The 18,703-nt window shown below is 55.6% G+C and overlaps 7 protein-coding genes across 7 annotated transcripts; 5 read left to right on the top strand and 2 right to left on the bottom strand.

The window, feature by feature from the left end:
• Positions 1-412: 412 nt before the first annotated feature.
• C8A04DRAFT_8951 (uncharacterized protein) lies at positions 413-3,001 on the top strand (the record flags this gene model as incomplete). Its single annotated transcript, XM_062785298.1, has 3 exons — positions 413-1,244; positions 1,300-2,788; positions 2,878-3,001. The coding sequence occupies 3 exons, from the start codon at positions 413-415 to the stop codon at positions 2,999-3,001; spliced, it is 2,445 nt and encodes an 814-aa protein (XP_062640880.1).
• A 2,253-nt stretch (positions 3,002-5,254) lies between these two features.
• C8A04DRAFT_24764 (major facilitator superfamily domain-containing protein) lies at positions 5,255-7,012 on the top strand (the record flags this gene model as incomplete). Its single annotated transcript, XM_062779298.1, has 3 exons — positions 5,255-5,784; positions 5,884-6,383; positions 6,483-7,012. The coding sequence occupies 3 exons, from the start codon at positions 5,255-5,257 to the stop codon at positions 7,010-7,012; spliced, it is 1,560 nt and encodes a 519-aa protein (XP_062640881.1).
• Positions 7,013-7,548: 536 nt separating this feature from the next.
• C8A04DRAFT_24765 (uncharacterized protein) lies at positions 7,549-7,995 on the top strand (the record flags this gene model as incomplete). Its single annotated transcript, XM_062779299.1, has 3 exons — positions 7,549-7,578; positions 7,665-7,734; positions 7,832-7,995. 3 exons carry the CDS (start codon positions 7,549-7,551, stop codon positions 7,993-7,995), a joined length of 264 nt encoding a protein of 87 aa, XP_062640882.1.
• A 4,479-nt stretch (positions 7,996-12,474) lies between these two features.
• C8A04DRAFT_34241 (uncharacterized protein) lies at positions 12,475-14,657 on the top strand (the record flags this gene model as incomplete). The annotated part of the gene is made up of 2 exons (XM_062782761.1): positions 12,475-12,682; positions 12,850-14,657. 2 exons carry the CDS (start codon positions 12,475-12,477, stop codon positions 14,655-14,657), a joined length of 2,016 nt encoding a protein of 671 aa, XP_062640883.1.
• A 461-nt stretch (positions 14,658-15,118) lies between these two features.
• Positions 15,119-15,871, bottom strand: C8A04DRAFT_24767 (riboflavin kinase; the record flags this gene model as incomplete). The annotated part of the gene is made up of 1 exon (XM_062779300.1): positions 15,119-15,871. The coding sequence occupies one exon, from the start codon at positions 15,869-15,871 to the stop codon at positions 15,119-15,121; it is 753 nt and encodes a 250-aa protein (XP_062640884.1).
• Positions 15,872-16,534: 663 nt separating this feature from the next.
• Positions 16,535-17,236, bottom strand: C8A04DRAFT_9051 (uncharacterized protein; the record flags this gene model as incomplete). The annotated part of the gene is made up of 1 exon (XM_062785336.1): positions 16,535-17,236. The coding sequence occupies one exon, from the start codon at positions 17,234-17,236 to the stop codon at positions 16,535-16,537; it is 702 nt and encodes a 233-aa protein (XP_062640885.1).
• A 529-nt stretch (positions 17,237-17,765) lies between these two features.
• C8A04DRAFT_34212 (Pre-rRNA-processing protein TSR2-domain-containing protein) lies at positions 17,766-18,559 on the top strand (the record flags this gene model as incomplete). The annotated part of the gene is made up of 2 exons (XM_062782748.1): positions 17,766-17,793; positions 17,868-18,559. The coding sequence occupies 2 exons, from the start codon at positions 17,766-17,768 to the stop codon at positions 18,557-18,559; spliced, it is 720 nt and encodes a 239-aa protein (XP_062640886.1).
• Between the last annotated feature and the right edge of the window lie 144 nt (positions 18,560-18,703).

Below are 18,703 nucleotides of genomic sequence, written 5' to 3' on the forward strand. Positions count from 1 at the left end.
CTCAAGACCCCTGTCTGACACCGTTGCCCAGCCAACAGTCGCGCATTTCTCGACATGCGCAGGATCAGGGCACAACGGCCGCAGCGTCGCAATCGAAACCCGGGAATGGTGCGGCAGCGCTTTGTGAACAGTTTTTCGTCCTTTTCTCTCTCCTTTCGGAACACCTTGTACTGCACGATCGAAGCACACTCTACCGACCCTCCGGCTTTCCATATTCATCATGGATCTTTAAACGCAAACACACTCGACTAGCCAACCACATACGCCCACGTTTGAACGCTAAATAACACAGGACCCAGGGCCGCCCATGCTCGACAAACCACCGCCAAAATAAAACCGGGGATAAAAACATATTCAAGATAAAGGAACAGGAACATAAAACCGACACAAACCACTCGCATAAAAAAATACCATGCCCCGCGACCCCTCCACCAACCGACCCTCGCGCTCCCGCTCCCGGCCCCCAGACAGCGGAGCCAACCGCGCCGGCCAGCGCTCCAGGCGCAATTCTTCCTCGACCCCAGCGGCCCGGGTCCCGCCCACCGCCGAGGAAGCAGCAGCTGCCTTCCAACAAAAGCGCCGCGGGTCCCGCCGGCCGCCGAGTGCTTCGCGCACTCCGCGAACGCCAACTACCCCGGCTGCTGCGTACGGAGGAGGAGGAGGGGGATATCAGACGTCGGATGAGGGCTCGGGGTCTGCTGCTCTGTCGGCCGAGGCATTAGCACAGTTAAATAAGGAGAATGTAGGGCGCGGGGGAAGGGAAAGAGTGAGGGAACGGACGCGAGAGCGGACGAGAGAGGGCGGTGCGAGGGATAGGACGAGGGAGCGAGACCGGGAAAGGGAACGGGAACGAGAGAGGGATGTGGAGCGGGAAAGAGAGCTGCGTCGGGAACGGCGGCGTGAGCAGGACCGGGAGCGCCAGCGGCAAAGAGATCGCAGTCGTGGGTATGAGGTTGTGGGTGTTGCACCGGTGGATGAATATCATGGGCAGTATGCGCAGTATAGTGGGCTTGAAACCGGGAAAGGCGCGAAGAGGAGGGTGGTTAGCGGGCCGTTGCTAGAAGAGGGGGGTGGGGGAAGAGGAGGAGGAGGAAGGGGCAATGGAAGAGGAGGCGGAAGAGGGGGAGGGGGGTGGATGGGATTGAGAGGTGGTGGAAGGGGGAGCGATAACAGCACAGCAACAGGGAGTGAGGGGTTATGGAAGGGGGGGAAGAGGCCGTGGTACAAGCAGAAGAAAAAGCTGTGTAAGTGGCCTCAACCACAAAGAAAACGGCCGGCAGCTAACAGTATCATCATCAGGGATCCTCATCGGCGTATGTACCGTTCTGCTCATCATCATTATCATCGTAGCAGCGGTGGTAGTGCCCAATTCGCAGTCAGGCGAAGCAAAACGTGACGGCGGTCACGGCAGCGATAGTGAGAGTAACGGCGATAACAACGGCGGTCTCTCCTCGATCTCCCCCGACAGCATCCCCAAGGGCGCGCCCTCCTGGCTCAACCCTTTCGTCTGGCAAGACACAACCGACTTCAACCTCACATACACCGCGGCAGCGGTCGGCGACCTGCCCCTGATGGGCCTCGACACGAATTGGGATGACTCAGCGAAAGCGAACGACAAGGTACCGGCCCTAAACGAGGCGTGGGGGGATTACGCTAAACGGCCCGCGAGGGGTGTTAACGTGGGTGGGTGGTTATCGCTCGAGCCTTTCATCACGCCGTCGCTCTTCGCGTATGATTCCCGACTGGGCATCGTCGACGAGTATACGCTGTGCAAGTACCTAGCCAAGCGATGCGCCGGCGTGCTAGAGGAACACTACGCGACGTTCGTGACGGAGGACACGTTCAAGGAGATTGCGGACGCCGGGCTGGACCATGTGCGCATCCCGTTCTCGTACTGGGCCGTAGAGACCTACGACGGGGACCCGTACCTGTTTCGGACCTCATGGCGGTACCTACTGCGCGCCATCGAGTGGTGTCGGCGGTACGGCCTGCGGGTGAACTTGGACTTGCACGGTGTGCCCGGCAGCCAGAACGGCTGGAACCACAGCGGCCAGCTCGGGGCTATCGGCTGGCTTAACGGAACAGACGGGGCCGTCAACGCGAAGCGCTCGCTCGAAATCCACGACCGCCTCTCGCAGTTCTTCGCCCAACCGCGCTACCGTAACATCATCAGCCACTACGGCCTGGCCAACGAGCCGCGCATGACCTACCTGCAGTCCTCTGAAGTCCTACAGTGGACAACCGACGCGGCCAATCTAGTGCGCAAGAACGGCGTAGCCGACGCAATCATCGTCTTCGGCGACGGTTTCCGCGGGCTAGGCAACTGGCAAGGCGAGCTGACAGGGCTCGACAACGCCGCGCTCGACGTGCACCAGTACGTCATTTTCAACACCAACCAGATCGTCTACAACCACACCGCCAAGATCCAGTATGCCTGCTCCGGCTGGACGAAGCAGACCGAGGAGAGCATGGATCGCGCCACGGGCTTCGGCCCGACCCTGGTCGCCGAGTGGTCCCAGGCCGACACCGACTGCGCGAAGCATTTGACCAACGTCGGCTGGGGCAACCGCTGGACGGGGACGTATATCACGCCGGATGGGGTCAACGCTGCGACATCGCCGAGGTGTCCGACGCAGGACACCTCGTGTAGCTGTGCGCAAGCGAACGCACCGGCGAGCGAGTGGAGCAACGACTATAAGCAGTTTCTCAAGATGTTTGCGGAAGCGCAGATGTATAGCTTTGAGAAGGGATGGGGGTGGTTTTATTGGGTGTGGGATACCGAGGATGCGTGAGTTTACCTTTACCTACGTGCCTTGACCCGTTGTGATATTGCGGAAATCGGGGTGTTTATTTTTACTAACGAACTTGTCAACACAGACCGCAATGGAGCTACAAAAAGGGGCTCGCGGCCGGCGTCCTACCGGCTAAGGCGTATGATCGGGATTTCAACTGTGACTTGTCGCAGATTCCCAGCTTTTCTAGTCTCCCGGAAACATATTAACAGGTGAATGACATTTTACTTTGCATACGTAGATTTGTTTCAACAAGGCGTTCATTAGTGTGGCAAACTGGGAAGTTGTGTAATGGGGGTTGTCTCAATGTAAATACGCATATAACATCGACAAAGTGAGTGATATCAGGTGGCCATTTGGATTTAATTGGAAAACATAGTCATACAAGTACATACCATACGTAGAAAACTACTATGCCCTCACACCATCTTCGTCTTGCCTAATACGTGTGATACCTTCCTAGTCTCCGTCTATGAATAGTTTACTTGTAGGTTGATATCGATTTCACCCACTAGGACAAACTAGTGAAGCTTGCCATGGCGTATTTTATCAACCAATAACACCTCTCAATTGTAACACCCGCCGAAACGCGTTGGGTGAGACTTACTCCGAAACGATCGGCGTTCACCAACGGCTCAGGCCGGCCCCAGCCTGGCTCGGCCGGGTATTGATCGGGAACATCGCTCAGCTGCATTGTCACACTGGGCCCTGGCTGCGAGAGAAGCGAGCAGCGCCACCAACGTACATGGTAAAGAGGGTGACAAACACGAGAGCTCACGCGAGGGTTTTTTTCCCTAGAATATACACGGTTGGCATAGATTGGGATGATGAATCTTGAATCCGAACTGGTTGACTGGTGTGAGTCGAAAGTCCGAAGAAGTGGGACTGTTGGACTTCGTTCGGAGATGATTTCTCTTGTCAACAGGACGACGATTTACGTCTTCGGCAGGCTTATGCGGGTCCGTAAATCCGTAAAAACCAAGCGAGGCCGTTCTGTTCCCCCGAATGAACAAAGCCTAGAACGCTGAGTACGCACCACAGATGCATGGGATAACTCGCTCGCAACAAGTGAATAGAACGCTAAAATTCAACCAAAACAAAGCATGAAAACCTGAGGGTGGGCTCGGCGGCCAAAAGTACAATATCAAAACTGGATAGGTCTAGTATGCCGCACCACGCGCGGTCGCCCGAGCGCCACAAGCGGGTCTCCGCTGCCGGCCGTCTCCGCTTTCCCCGAGCTATCGCCGTCGCGATTGGCGGGGCCGCCCGCAAAAGTTTGAAGTCCCCTGCTTAGCACCTCTGCTTCTGGAAGCTTTCTCGCATGGCATGCTGCAGCCGTTGGGATTGGGTCTCGTCTCGAAGGAACGAAGCGCGAGAAGCGGGAGAGGATTATTACTGTAGTTGCTGACAGAGCATGGGAAAGAGTTTTCCCTCGAGACAGCAACGAAGCAAAAATAGCCTTTCAGGGGACTTACACATGAGCGATAAGCTTCGGCCGTGACGAATGGATCTCAAAGGTTGACAAACCCGGGCCGAGTGCCACATCCATCTCCATCTCTTTCCGACAGGAAAATCGTCCCAAAGTCCCCAGATCTTGGGGAAACCTTCTTACACAGTCTCGAACAGTATCCCCAACTCCACCACCAACGTATTTGCTCGAAACAAGCAAGTCGGCACTGACAAGGGCCGCGTGGAGCCCCTGAGTCGTTCGTTCCCCTACTAGTAGTCCCCAGAAAAAAATACCAGGGGAAATCGAGAATTGCTCACGCGGCAGATGGATGGATGGATGGAACGGCAAAACGCAGCAGGGGGTTGCTCGCTCGCTCTCAAAGGCGCGTTAAACCCGAGCTGGGCGGCCGAACAAAGGCGACGCTGCCCCTTGCGCTTCCTACACTAGTGTAGTTAACCCCACGGCAACATCGGCACACCTTTCCCATTTCACGCCTTTCCCGCATCCGTAACAATTGCAACCCCATCCGTTCCTCTCGCCGCGCTCGGAGATCGAAGAGGGAGACAAGCATCAGGGGTTGTTGGTTGGTAAGGCCGTGTTGGGTTTTTTGTTAGCCCCATGAGCCCTGAAGCCATGGGGTAAGTTGGAGTCATGGTGGGTGGATGGGGTTGTATTGTGTGGTTCATAAACGTCATGGTATCCCCGTCGGGATTTTTTTTAACTTTCTTTTCTCTCCATGTCGTGTGTGAGTGTTTTGTTTGATATGCTGTGTCATCCGATAACAGACGGGCAAACAAAAGGACCCTTTGTGGAATGGTCGCTTGACATCAATGAGCGTTTGCTGAGTGATACCCACCTCCTCTAAACAAGATTCTCTCCTTGGACCTGGTTTATCTTCTCTTTGGTCCCCTCGGCCTGAGATAGCCCGAGAGCACTCATCCACCGGCTGAGGAGGAATAAAAGTATCGCCAAGTCAACAACAAACCCTCGACACACCACCAGCCAGCCAGCCATGGACGAGAAAGACCTCAACCTCGGGTTCGCCACCCCCGAAAACCCCAACCACGACTCCGACCTCGACCACGACCCCGAGAAACTCAGCACCGCCACCTCTTCCTCCCCCAACTTCGAGCCGATCCGCCCAGCCAACAGCCGGCCAACATCCCGCGCCGATGATGGCGCAAAACGCCGGCTGAGCGCCGACACCCTCGATACCCTCCACCGCGAGCGTTCCACCAACGGCTGGGGCTGCGATAACATCGCGACCGACGACGCAGGGAATCCTATCGCGCCGTATAACCACCCGGCTTCCTCTTCGTCCCGGAAGAACTCCAACGCAGGGAAGAATCTGGCCAACGGGGGCCCAGAGGACCCCGAGGCCGGGTTAGCTGCTGCTGCTGCTGGCGCCAACGATGTTGCGGAGCGAGACCCGTTTGAGGTCGGTTGGGAAGGCGGCGATGCGGATCCGTTGTGTCCGCGTAGTTTCCCGACGTGGAGGAAGTGGTTGATTATCGCGATCACGAGTGTGGGGTCGTTTTGCGTGTACGTTCCGATCCGGCGGTTGTCGTTTTTCTTTTCAGGGGATGAAAAGGGAAAAAGGTAGCATGTGAACATGCAGGAGTTGACGCTGATGTCCCACAGAACTAACGCTTCAGCCTCCTACACCGCAACCTATGCGCAGATGAACGCCGAGTTCAACACCACGCAGCTCGTCGCCACTCTCGGCCTGTCCACCTTCGTGTTAGGCATCGCCCTGGGACCCTTCTGGTCACCTCTCGCCGAGTTCTATGGCCGCCGGCCCATCTACCTCTGCTCCTTCGCTGGCTTCATCATCTGGCTCATCCCTTCCGCTGTCGCTCAAAACATCCAGACCATGATTATAGCACGGTTCTTCCAAGGGCTTGCAGGGAGTGCCTTTTTGTCTGTATCAGGGGGGACGGTAGGGGATTTGTTCACTCGTGAGACGATGCTGGCACCGATGGCGATATTTGCGCTGGCGCCTTTCATCGGACCATCGACGGGCCCTTTGGTGGGAGGGTTGATCAACACGTACACTAACTGGCGGTGGACGCACTATGTTTTGTTGATATGGGCGAGTGTGTTGTTGGTGACCATCGCCTTGTTTGTGCCCGAAACGTATCGTGAGTTCCTAACCCCCCCTTCCCCCTTTTCTTCCTGCCTCATTGCGTTTTGGGTAGCCAGTTCCCCATAAGACAGGGCACTAACCAACCGGCTACTAGATCCCGTCTTGCTCAAACGCAAAGCCGAAAAGCTGCGCAAAACGACAGGCGATGACCGGTGGCGTGCGCCCATCGAAAAGATGACCCGATCCGTCTCCCGCACGGTGGCCCATTCCCTGCTGCGGCCTTTCCAGATCCTCATGTTCGAGCCCATGGCGCTGGTGCTCAACATCTACACAGCCGTGTTGCTCGGCCTGCTCTATCTCTTCTTCGGCGCCTTCCCGCTCGTCTTCCGCACCAACCACGGCTTCAACCTCTGGCAGATTGGCCTCACCTTCATGGGTCTGCTCGTTGCCATGATTGTTGCCTGTCTGAGCACGCCGTACTGGACTCGGCTGCGTCGCGCCATGGTGGCGAAGCGGCATAGGGAGACGGGTGTGCTCAAAGATGAGCCGGAGGATCAGCTACCGCCTGTCATTTGTGGCGCGCCGCTGATCACGGGCGGGTTGTTTTGGTTTGGCTTTACGACGTACCCGAATATCCATTGGATTGTGCCCATCATCGGTTCTGGCATATTTGGACTCGGGTGAGCATAAATCTCCTTTCTTTTTTTTTTTTGTGATTGTTGTTCTTCTCTGTCCCCCCGGCTCGGTCTCGGTTTGCTTCTCGGGGATTTCTCAGTGTGCCCTCGGACGGCAGATCTGGTGTCGAATCGGTGTGGCGTCTGTGAAAGGCGAGGTGTGCCGTGGACGTGAAGTCGGTCTCTGTCGAGAGAATCCCATCCAACGACTCACTCGTTCGATCACGGTTACAAACTGCCCGACCGGTGAGCAGCCACGTCGATCTATAACGCCAGCCACAGCCAACGCCCGCTTGTTTCTGATTCCCGTCAAGCCTGCTTGTTTCTGATTCCCGTCAAGCCCGCTCGATTAGGCGATTGACGCCTCCGCAAGCTCTAAGACCTTAGGAAAAGCCGCCCCATGTCAAAGTCCGTTGCTAACCATGCCCCGCTTTCTCGGTGCAGGATGTCTTTCGCTTTCACAGGCATATTTACTTTTCTGGTGAGTGTAACATGTACCCCTCTCACTCTCTCTCTCCTCCGTTTTCCAGCTCGCGGAGCACAGACATGCTCCCGGCCGCGGCGGCCCCGGCCCCGGTGCAGAAAAGCATATGGCGGGATAGGCAGAAAGGTGGCAAGAAAAGGCTGTTGCTAATACGAGCTTTTTTATTGTGGCGGCTTAGGTCGACGCATACCCACGGTACGCTGCGAGCGCTCTGGCATCGAACGCGCTGGTGAGATGCACCTTTGCAGGTAAGCAATCCGGCAAGCTCCTTTTCTCAACAGCTGTTACACCACATAGTGGATGCCAACGGCAAGTTCAAGGGATCCATACTAACGGCGCATACAGCGGCTTTCCCATTGTTCGGCATCCAGATGTATCAGAGCCTCGGGTTCCAGTGGGCCACTGGCCTCCTCGCCTTCATCACGCTCGCGTTAATGCCGTTTCCCTACATCTTCTTCCGATACGGCAAGAAGATACGAGCCAAGAGCAGATATGCAACCGCTACGTAGCGATATGACCGTGGGGGCTATCGGCCAAATAAATAAAGAAAAGAAATGCACCAGCTCGCCCTGGATCAGCCAAATGGCTGTGTGTCGCGTTCTGATGCCCAAAGCTGCATGCGCTGGGCTCGGCCGTGCTCTGTCGTGAACCCATCGGTGTCCCCAACTTGCAAGGGGGAGCAGGCCGCAAGGTTCTTGTATCAGCGGGGATCAAACTGTTGGGTGGCTATCGCTTCATTGACCTGCTTCTCCGGATTCTTGACAGTGCCGCCCTCGCAGTCGATGTTAAACCTTCCTAGCCCACCGCGGATAATATCTGACGGCACACACAACCCCCATCCCGATGGATCATCTAGCACTGTCTGTGCAATAGGATGATAGGGTGTACCATATCAGATTCGCGAGCGATCTTGTGTCTTGCTTGGGGGGTAGAGAAACAGACACATTGCGTGATTTCGGGGAAAAGCGACGTCTCGCCAGCGAACCCAGCCTCCAGAGGTGTACCTTTCGTCTGCGCGTTTATGTCGCGGGGAGTGATGCCGTCTCGCAAGCCCATCTGGTGGCGATTTGTTGTTGCCCGGTATGAGTTGGTTTGGCTAAGATCATCGACACGCCCCTTATCCGTAAGCCTAGCAGCCACCACAGTTGGAGCCGGCAGTTTACGATCGATGATGTCTGAGATTTCGGCTGATGAGTTTGGGGTTCATAAGAAGGAACTAAGAATACTTGTGTAGGTAACGTTAGTGCGGCATCGTCCTCCATAATTCTCTTGTGAAAGGTGAGGGGGCAGTAAGACCTGTAAGACCTGCCTGTCTTGTGTACATCCCGAACGGACCGGAAGCTCCAGCCCATATGAATGTCGTGAGCACCTGAAGACTGCCTAAACGACCTTATGAAACTACGTAGTACGTGAGCTCTATGCCTAGAATGGGATCTCCCAAGCCGAGAGTTTTGATAGAAAGTCGAGTTGCATTTACTATGGTACAGAACTATCTCTTATTGAGCGTGGACCTCGGCTGGCGAGTAGAATCACGCCATCGGCGTGGTTATAAAATCTTCGGCTTCGGTTGGGTGGGTCCCGCATTGAAAGCAGGTGATCCTAGCAAAGCCGCGGGTGGTAAGAATGGCCCAGAGTCGAGCCGATGGAGAAACCGCACCCTGCCTCTCAACTCTGTATTGGAATTGGGATGCTGTGGACCGCGGGCGTCTAGAAGAAGGATTTTGAACCTGGCTGTGGCCACAAGTCAAGGTGCGGTTGTTTTCTGCGTCTCTCTAAATTGGTGACTTGAGAGATCTCGGTCGGCTCTCTTTTCGGACATGCCGGCCGCGACCGGCAATCCGTCGTGGGCAGGGCCGGCTACATCCAGTCGAGTTCATCGGGTAACCATCATCTCAGGTTGTACGAGACCCGGGTATGGCGGCGAGGGAGTCACCAATGAGAAGGCGTTTTCTCTGCAGCCAACAACGTGAGCCACGCAAGTACCCCTGTCTGCATCGCCGAGCCGCATGCTTCGAAGGAACTTGATGACTGGTCCATGAGCGGAACAAGGAGTGTAAGTGAAGTTGGCTTATACATAGTAATTAGTGTGTAAATTGCCATTCGTGAAGTTCATTTTGCTCACCTAGCCCCTGCCGGTTCAGAAAGAGCTAAGATCATTGTGTGGAAATCATAGAAAGAAAAAGGTGGCTGCTCTGGCTCTTTAAATCAGAAATGTATCCAGCGCTGGAATACACTACTAAAGAGACACCGTCGAGCATCTGGTTCGCTCAAGCGACCCGTCTGTCAGTAACTTGTCAGCGAATGACAATGCAAGTGATGTGTCACAGTCTACAAGACAAGCAGGGGACAAACGGAGAAGTCATGATGTTTTATACTCTAGACCGTTACTACATGCCTGAGGCTCTTTAGTACCTTTGTGTGTCCGTCTCGCGAGAGATGGGTAATGATACCGGGTTGACGGGGTTCTTGGTTACACTCAAAAGGTTTCGGTCGTAGTCGTCCACTTTGAGAACCTGGGTGAGGTGATTATGCATTTTCCTACGGTTTCGGAACCTCGTTCTGCCAATACACAGTCAATGACGGCAACTCACCGGTTTGGCGGCCTTCGTGTTCCCTGATCTCACCTGTGCTTAAATCGAGGTATTTGGACAACAACAACAACGGGGCAGTCAGCCACCTTCTAATCCGTACCACTCGAATGGTTAGCTCCACAGGAATTTAGCCACAGGCCAGCAAAGGGTTGTTACCGATAATCCTGGCTTAAAACGCTGGAATGGCGAGGTCGATGGAGTTGATTACCGAGTCCTTTGAAACAAAACACTGGGTTTGGAGTTGCAGTTCAAACAGAGAATTAATTAGCTCGATTACTATGTGAATACTTTCGGTCCCTCAATAAGGTATTCGCCTCCAAATACAACGTTAACACTTTCGTGCTAATTAGAGCATGAGAGGGAGCTGGGAGTACTTTGTAGCGTATTCATTTCGGTGTGGCGGCATCTCTTTAACAGCACTTTTAAGGGAATGTATTGCTGAGTCAGCAGTTGGAGCGTCGCTACGAGCGGGTGAAATTGCGCTGAGGGCCGCTCGCTTGCGAATGAAAAAAGTGCATGGGTGCGAAGCGAGAATCATGAAAATTTTGAAATCTTCATCCGAACAAACCCCGCAGTTGTCTGTGGCGGAAGAAGAGCATTCTTTAGCTTGGTTGATGCCACCGTGACTGCCCAGTTTGCCCAGGCCGCCCAGAAGTCATCCGCCCTGCAAGACACACCGACTCTAGCCACAACCGAGGCCCTGGCAAGCCTGGCAGGTTTTCCACTGGATTAACACCCCGGGATCGAATTGGGAAAGCGTGGGCATCCACCAACCCCCCCATCCCAATTCGCACCCACAGGGCCATTGTGCTCCCCACAACTGCCATGCAAACATCAGCGGACCCGCCGAGTCTCGAAGACGGCATTGACGACCTACGAAATACAGCTCGTTACCATACAGACAGTCTGGCAGGCGGGAGTCCTGGCGCGATCTAAAATCCACACCCCACCTTTCGTCTCTTGTTCGGCCTCTCATCACAAAACGCCTTCCTGACTCGCGAGCACGTGTTGCTTTTCGAACACCACCACGATCCGGAATCCGCGTGCCGAGCAGCCCACACAAGCCGTATTGACGCCGACGAAAACAAGGCCGCGGAGATTGCACCGAGAGGCAGTGTCACGGGGAACGTGGACGGCCGTAGACAACGAGGAGGGAACGACCCCAGAAAAGTGGTGGACATTGGGAAAGAAAAGAAACGAAAGCAGAGGATAGCGCGGGGATGTGAACCGGGCCCAGCGACGAGGAGATACATTCGAAGCGCACTTCGAGCCGAGATCGTAGATACTTGGACGACTGGCCGCCGACATCAATCTTGACCAGAAAGCCACCCCGGCTCGACGTCCCACACCCGCACCACCCATAGGCCAACCTCCGAACACCGTCATTGCGTCTTGGAGGAAAGCCCGCGCCAACAGTTCACTTGCTCTGCCGCTGCCGTCCGTCGCCGTCGTCGCCGCCGCAGCAAAAAGAGGGCCTGCGCAACCACCAAGCGAACGGCTACCTGCAGAGTGGGTGTTCCTCACTCACTCCCTGTGCGACACCCGCCCACCAGTGCTCGATACTTGCCCCGGACCGCACCCGTGCTTTATCCGCCGTCGCGTAACTTGAGAGGCCGTCTACGGACCCGCCAGTCACCGTCGACCCCAACGGCCCCAGATTCCGCGAGTCCCGCGCGGACGGTGGCGCCCTTCGTCGCACCACGACCTTCCGAAGCCAATTTCCTCCGGGGGCCAATAGCCGGCTGTATGCCTCCTCGAGCAGCCTCTAGGAATACGAGATAGGCCACTTGTTGTTGTGTCCCGGACGTCATTACCTGGCATCAGCAACCTGCCCCTGCTCTCTGCTTTAGGCAAGAGGGTCGATCAACGCTTCTTATTGCGGGAAGCGACAGCGAAGAGCAAAAGCCCCAGAAACGCCACACGAGGGCCGTTGCTACTGTTTCTGCTGTTTTAACGTGGGGTTTTGCGTACAGCCTCCACACCTGTTCGTTACCGCACCTAACACGCCTCGATTCGACACCCCACAGGGAGCCCGTGGCTCACTCGACCTTGGCAGACACCGTTCTAGGGCATCTGCTTCCCGCTTCCGCTGCCCACCCTCTCAGCTTGCCAGGCCCTGCTCTGACCACCAGCTCAGACGTGCCGTGCCAATCATTTGCCGTGTTGGTGACACCGTTGTGATATTGCTGCAGGAGCCTCCAGCGTTTATCCTCTGACTGCTCTTCCGTCAGGGTGCTTGTTCCGTGGGAATTGAGCCCAGCCTGCGTTGAGTGTTGAGGGTTCCTGCGTTGCCATACGCCGCTCGGTCCACCTAACGGTTAGAGAGGGGCTCGTATATAAATCTGCTCCATGATGGCGGAAGATAGCGGGCACTCCGGTCAGGAGGCTTCGGGTGCCATGTCGGAAAGTGACAACGAATACGACGAGACGGACCATAATATCAAGGACGAAGACGAGAATATGGCCGACCATCCAGCGGGCTCCGAAGGTGCCGACAACAGCGGTGAGCCGAAAAAGAAGTATGACCCGAAAGACCCCCTTCGACCGCGCCGGAAAAAGGCTAGGCGAGCCTGTTACGCCTGTCAGAGAGCGCACCTTACTTGCGGTACGTATCCAAATTCTTCATCCGCACCACCAACACCACGAGCTGCTTTCGGCCACCTTGGTGTGGGTAGTGTTGGAATCAACCTCACACTTCCTTCTACCTATATTGTTGGCTATATTGTTTGTTTGTCTGCAAATTGTCTGGCTTATGGCTGACTTCTGTGCCAGGGGATGAGAGGCCGTGTCAACGGTGCATCAAGCGCGGCTTGATGGACACGTGCCAGGACGGCGTGAGGAAGAAGGCCAAGTATCTTCATGATGCGCCTCCCGAGGCGTTGAGACCGGTTCTTGGACCAAGCTACAACCCGAACGCAGCCCAACGGCAGAACGGTAACCGACAGACGAGTATTCCAAACTCCGAATCCTCTACGAACCCGGGAGCTTTCTTCTCGCAATCAAGCACCTCTCAATTTCCCATGTTTTCCGCCTCCCAAACCCCAATAGGGAATATGGCGGAAAACCTTCCCTTCACCAGCCAGCAGTCGCCGGTATCGCCGTCCTTCCAAACGTCGGGCACTCCACAAATAAGCGGAATGGCCGTTCCCCAGGTGTCGAGCCCCATGGGAAATTTTGGAGCCCTCCCTTTTGATCCAAGCGATCCCAACATTTTCAACTTTAATCTTGAAGGACTCAACTTTGGCAGCCAGTATGGTGCCATGGAATTCGGCATGCTCGGGCACATGTCGTCAGGGGCGGCAGAGACACCCCCGCAAGATGCCTCGTTATCGCGCTCCGCAAGTGGCAGTCTCAGCTTCCAGCCGGGGATGTTTGGCAATGGCGTCAACCAGTTCGACAAGGTGTACGACGGCAACGTACTCGAGGGTTTTATGGGTCTTGATACCAACCACAACGGCATGTACTCCCAAGGGAACCTACAACACGGGCTTCCCCATGCCTACGCTATTGCAGCTGGCCCAACTAGCGTCCAGAGCCCCAGCACAGATACCAACAGCCCGCAGCCGACCTCGCTAGGGTTTGACGGTTCTCCCACCATGGCCACATACCCTCCTACGCCAGGGAACAAGGCGGCCAACCGGCCCAGCACAAGACAGGCCAATGCACTGTCAAAACTAGGTCAACAATCGATCCTGGGGAAGCGTCAGCGGGACCCTTCCTACATCTATGATACGGTCAAGGAGCCGTTTGGATATGTTACAAGCTTCCACAAGCTCTTTGGCCTAATTCAGGGTCGGTTTACGGCAGCCCACACGTCACGTATCGCCAAGTCTCTGGCCAGCATTCGGCCATCTCTGATGGCAACAACGAGGAATCTCACGAGGCAAGACCTGGTGTTCATGGAGAAGTATTTCCAGCGGTCGTTGTTCGAGTACGAGGAGTTCATGCACCAATGCTCCAGCCCTACTCTTGCATGCCGACGTACGGGTGAAGTGGCGATTGTGAACAAGGAGTTCACCGCTCTCACAGGGTGGACCAAGGATGTACTCCTCGGCAAGCAGCCAAACGAAAATGTCAACCTGGGTGGCTCCGCCGCGACTAGTTCTAGCTCGAAGGGGCGGGCCGGCCTCGCAACTCCACGCCTCAAGAGCCTCAACACAGAGCCCCCCGGAGCGTCAGACGCTCCGCAGCCCGTGTTTCTCGCTGAGTTGCTAGACCACGACAGCGTTGTCGAGTTCTATGAAGACTATTCTCAGCTCGCCTTCAACGACAGCCGCGGGCACAAGACACGCAAGTGTCGGCTACTCAAATACCGTGCCTCAGACAAAGAGGATAGCGCCGGGCCGCCCGGGAATACTGGCGGCGAGGGCGGTGAAGGGCCAAACACTACCGACGACCGGGCGCAGCACCAAAAGGATACTCGGAACAGCATTCTGAGCAATCGTGTAGCCAAGATTGACGGGGCGCACGGGATCTCAAAGCTAGAGCGCGACGGCAAGCTCGAGTGTAGTTACACGTGGACCATCAAGCGAGACATGTTCGACATGCCGATGTTGTTCGTGATCAATGTAAGTACGTGACCCTGCTGTTGCCTCGTATTTTGTTGTCCGATGCGAGGCGAGGCATGTATTGGGGATTGGGCAACGAGACTGATGATGACCTTTTTTTCCTTCGGCAGTTCCTACCATGTTATTATCGGAGTAACAACCAGCTCGCCGTATAGAGGGGCCATGAACATAAGATATTTGGGGCGACGGGGTAGCAAAAGGACAGGAAAACAAAGTTATTGGCGGTGTCATGGCGGGCGTCTCAGGGGTTTGAATTCCATACGTCCCGTTTTTGGGTGTATGTTGGGGAATCCGGTACATATATAGAGTGGAGGCTGCCAGCGTGCTGGCCAAATTGAAATACGGTCTTTGATCTATTGTGGGTGAGCTCTTCCCGACGTAAAATGAGCCGCTGTCGCTTGCATGCTAGTATCTCTCCAACCCTACCTAACCAACCCTTCCCCGACAACCTCATGCTACTCCCCCCCTTCCTCTCATTTCCCTTCCGCATCCTCAACCTCCCCCCCCAGCTCACTAGGTCGTATCAACCAATCCGCCTCCAACTTCCCATCCCTCAACACCTTCACCGCCTTCTCCCCCCCTTCACCAGCAGCAACCCCATCAACCTCCCCATCAACCTCCCCATCAACCTCCCCATCAATCTCCACAGCAACCTCCACGCCCCGAGGCGCCCACCCGTCCCTAGCCAAACTCCGTCTCGCCACGACACAGTCAAAGTTGATATCCGCAATCAACGCCTCCAGCCCAGAATAATCCAACTCCTTACGCACATACCCAGCGATGAGCAACCGCATCTCGGCGCCGTAAAAGTCGGCGTGGAACTTATGCAGCACGTGCACCTCGGCGGAGCGCACGGTGTTTTTGTAGAAGGGGTTGTACCCGATGGACATGACCATGGGGTAGACTGTGAAGCCGTTTGTCGGGGGGAGGGCGGTGGGCGTTGGCGTTGCCTCGTTTTGTGAGGGCGGTGGTGGTGGTGGTGGTGAGTCTGGGTGGGAAGGGGGGAGACGGATGGAGGCCCAGCCGAAGTAGACGCCGGAAGGGGTGGATGAGATCCAGGGGGTTTGGGTGTCGTCGACGGGGAGGTTGGCCGTGGGGATGCCGAGTTCTTTGGAGCCGCGGCCGAAACCGCTGATAACGCGGCCGGACATGTGGAGGGGGTAGGGATCGGAGGGCCCGGAGGGGTCGCCGATGATGGAGGGGCGGTTGGGAGTTGGGGAGGCCATGTTGGAGATGGTTTACTCTATACGCCTCCTTTTTCCTGTCCTGTCCCTTTTTGGTGGGGGCTATGGGTAGTTGGCGGCTTGGTGGGTTGAGGCGGTGATCGAGAATTCCAAGACGGGGTATGGAGGGGGATGGGATGCTTAATTTGTGAAAACGCGAGTGAGAGGTGAGTTGCGGGTCTGATGTTGAAATCGAGCCGGTGCTGACACAGACCGAGGAATCGGGATGGAAACGGAGTGAACTCGTTCGATAGCGGGGTAGTGGGGTAGCTGTAAGAGAAACGGGGGCCTATAGATAAGATAAAATCTGGCTACCGAAATGGGATGAATTTCAGGGTCCTCCTCCATTTGTCAATGGACCTTCAACGACACCGAACCCCGACGAGTCGGCAGAACTCAATCCCCGAATGTGCAGCTGGGCATTTTGCTGAGATGCGAAAAACGGTCAGGGGACTCAAGGATTGAGAGAGAGAGAGAGAGAGAGAGAAGAACAAAGGTCGATTTGTGAGGTTTGCATAATGTTCCATGACCTTGTTTACACAAAGAGTGTTCCACAGCGTCGGGTCTCATCACCATGCGAGAGAATCGCCCCATTCAGCACAAGTTCCGACGGTGACACAACAGCTTGCCAGGCTTTCAAAGTCAGAATCCCCATTCCCGGTCCACCTAACTCTTCCACTCGGTCCTGCCCAACCTCACAATATCGCGTTGCTCCAGCACCCAGTACTTCTCCGGTGCCTTGCCCTCCTCCGCGATCTTCGCCGCGTGTACCGCAGCGCGTGCAATCACCTCGGCCTCCTGCCCTAAACTGTCCTGTACGCCGATACCGAACCACCGGCCGAGCGCCTTCACTGATCCCGTGAGGAGTGGCCCGCCCTGATGCGGCACCTCCCGCTCGCCCAGAATCATCCCCGGTCGCAAGACAATAGCCGTCTCAAACCCGAGCTCCTTGACTGTGTCCTCCACGCCCTGCTTCATCTGTCCGTAGGGCAACCGGCCGCCTAGCAGGCCGCGTGTGCCGGCGCTGGAGACAAAGACAAAATTGCGCACGCCGGCGGTTTTGGCGGCGCGCGCGAGCTCGATGTTGAGATCATGATCGATCTTCCACTGGTTGGCGATGCCACCGGCCTGCTGGCGTGTGGTGCCTAGTGCGGAGAAGGTGGTGGAGGGGGTTGGCTGGATGGCGGAGAGTTTGGCCGCCCACTGCGTCGAATCGGCCTCGACGGTTGCGTGCAAGGTTGAGCCTGTGGATTTGGGCGCCCGTCGCGAGATCGTGTGCACCGCGCTGACGGTGCTGTCGGTGAGTAGGGTGGAAAGAATGTGCGATCCGACCAGACCGGTGCTGCCGATGACAAGGTTTGTGGCCATTGTGTGTGTTTTTGTGGACTAATGATAAACTTGTATGAGTATGTTTTGTGTGTTGAGCTCTGTTGAAGGCTCCTAGAAAATAAAATCGAGAGGGGTTGCTCCTGATAACTATGAGGATTGCGGTGACGGCACGTTTGATAGCTCCGATTCTTCTAGACCTTCTAAAACTCTCCGGGGGTGGTTGGGTGGTTGGGTTAATTGCCGGAAACGGGCGGATCCGAATCAAAACGATTCCCTGCGTCTTCAGGTTTCAAACCAAGAGCCGTTAGGCCTGGCAAAAATTGCACGATATCACTTGCCGTGATGTCATTTACTATCCCAAAGCGGCATTCAATATGTGTGGAGCACTGGAGACTCGACGGGACATCGTATAACCCTAACCCTTATCAATATGTTAGCCCGAAAAAAATCTACGCCACAAACACCACCCCTCCATCACCCCTCATATCACCGTGGTTTGCGATCACCCGTTTACCGGTATTTCTTTCATGTTGCATTTTTTTATAACCTACATATAATACTGCCCGCCATGGCGAGCACATCCTCTCCCAGCCCTGGTATGCAGCCAATCCCCCCCCCCTAACATCCCTAAGCCCGAATCCCAATACTGACACCCGCCCCCACCACATAGCGACATGCCAATCCAACTTCGAGCAGGGCGTCGCCCTGACGCTACACCTCTGGGAAGCTCTCAGTTTAGCCGTACAAAACAACTGGGGCGGCCCAGACTCAGCCGATAAGCGCGACTGGTTCGCAGGCGCCATTGTCGAGCTCTTTCCCGACATCTCACAACTATCCGCTGCGCAGCTGCAGACTAAGATCGCCGCCTCCTCTCAACAACAACCGCAACAACAACAACAACAATCCCAGCCCCAAAACAGCTCCCGATCACAGACACAAACAACACAAGCAGCCGCCTCGTCCACCGAAGAGCCTGACAAAGAAGACGTCGAAGCCGTGCTTCTGCAAGTCATGCTCGACGAGTTCGAAGTTAACGTTGACGACGACTCTGGCTACGAAATCGCCGATCAGATCCTCAATTTACGCAGTGAGTGCCTGCGAGGCCGTTTTGATGGGGTGGATGCTGTGCGCCGGCGGTGGGAAGGGAAGAAGGGGAATAAAGTGGTGTTCAAGAAGGTGGAGGAGGCGGAAGGGGACGGGGAGACGGATTGGGACACGGATGATGATGAGGAGGATGGTGAGAGCGGCGAGGAGAACGGGGATGTGGAGATGGGAGAGGCGCCAGCGTTGGTTAGGAGGGAGAGGGAAGAGCCGGAAGTGGATGAGGATGGGTTTACGAAGGTGACGAGGAAGAAGAGGTGAAGAATACGGGAAGAGGAGGTCCATTTTATATGATAGGACATGATTGCTGGCATTTTTTTAGATACGGGAAAAAGTACAGCGAGCGTGTTACTGCCCCTACGTTTGGGGATTTGAAGGCTATCCACAGTATGGCGAGGAAATTCA

Source organism: Dichotomopilus funicola (assembly GCF_033296635.1).
Source record: "Dichotomopilus funicola strain CBS 141.50 unplaced genomic scaffold C8A04scaffold_3, whole genome shotgun sequence".
Lineage (NCBI taxonomy): Eukaryota > Fungi > Ascomycota > Sordariomycetes > Sordariales > Chaetomiaceae > Dichotomopilus > Dichotomopilus funicola.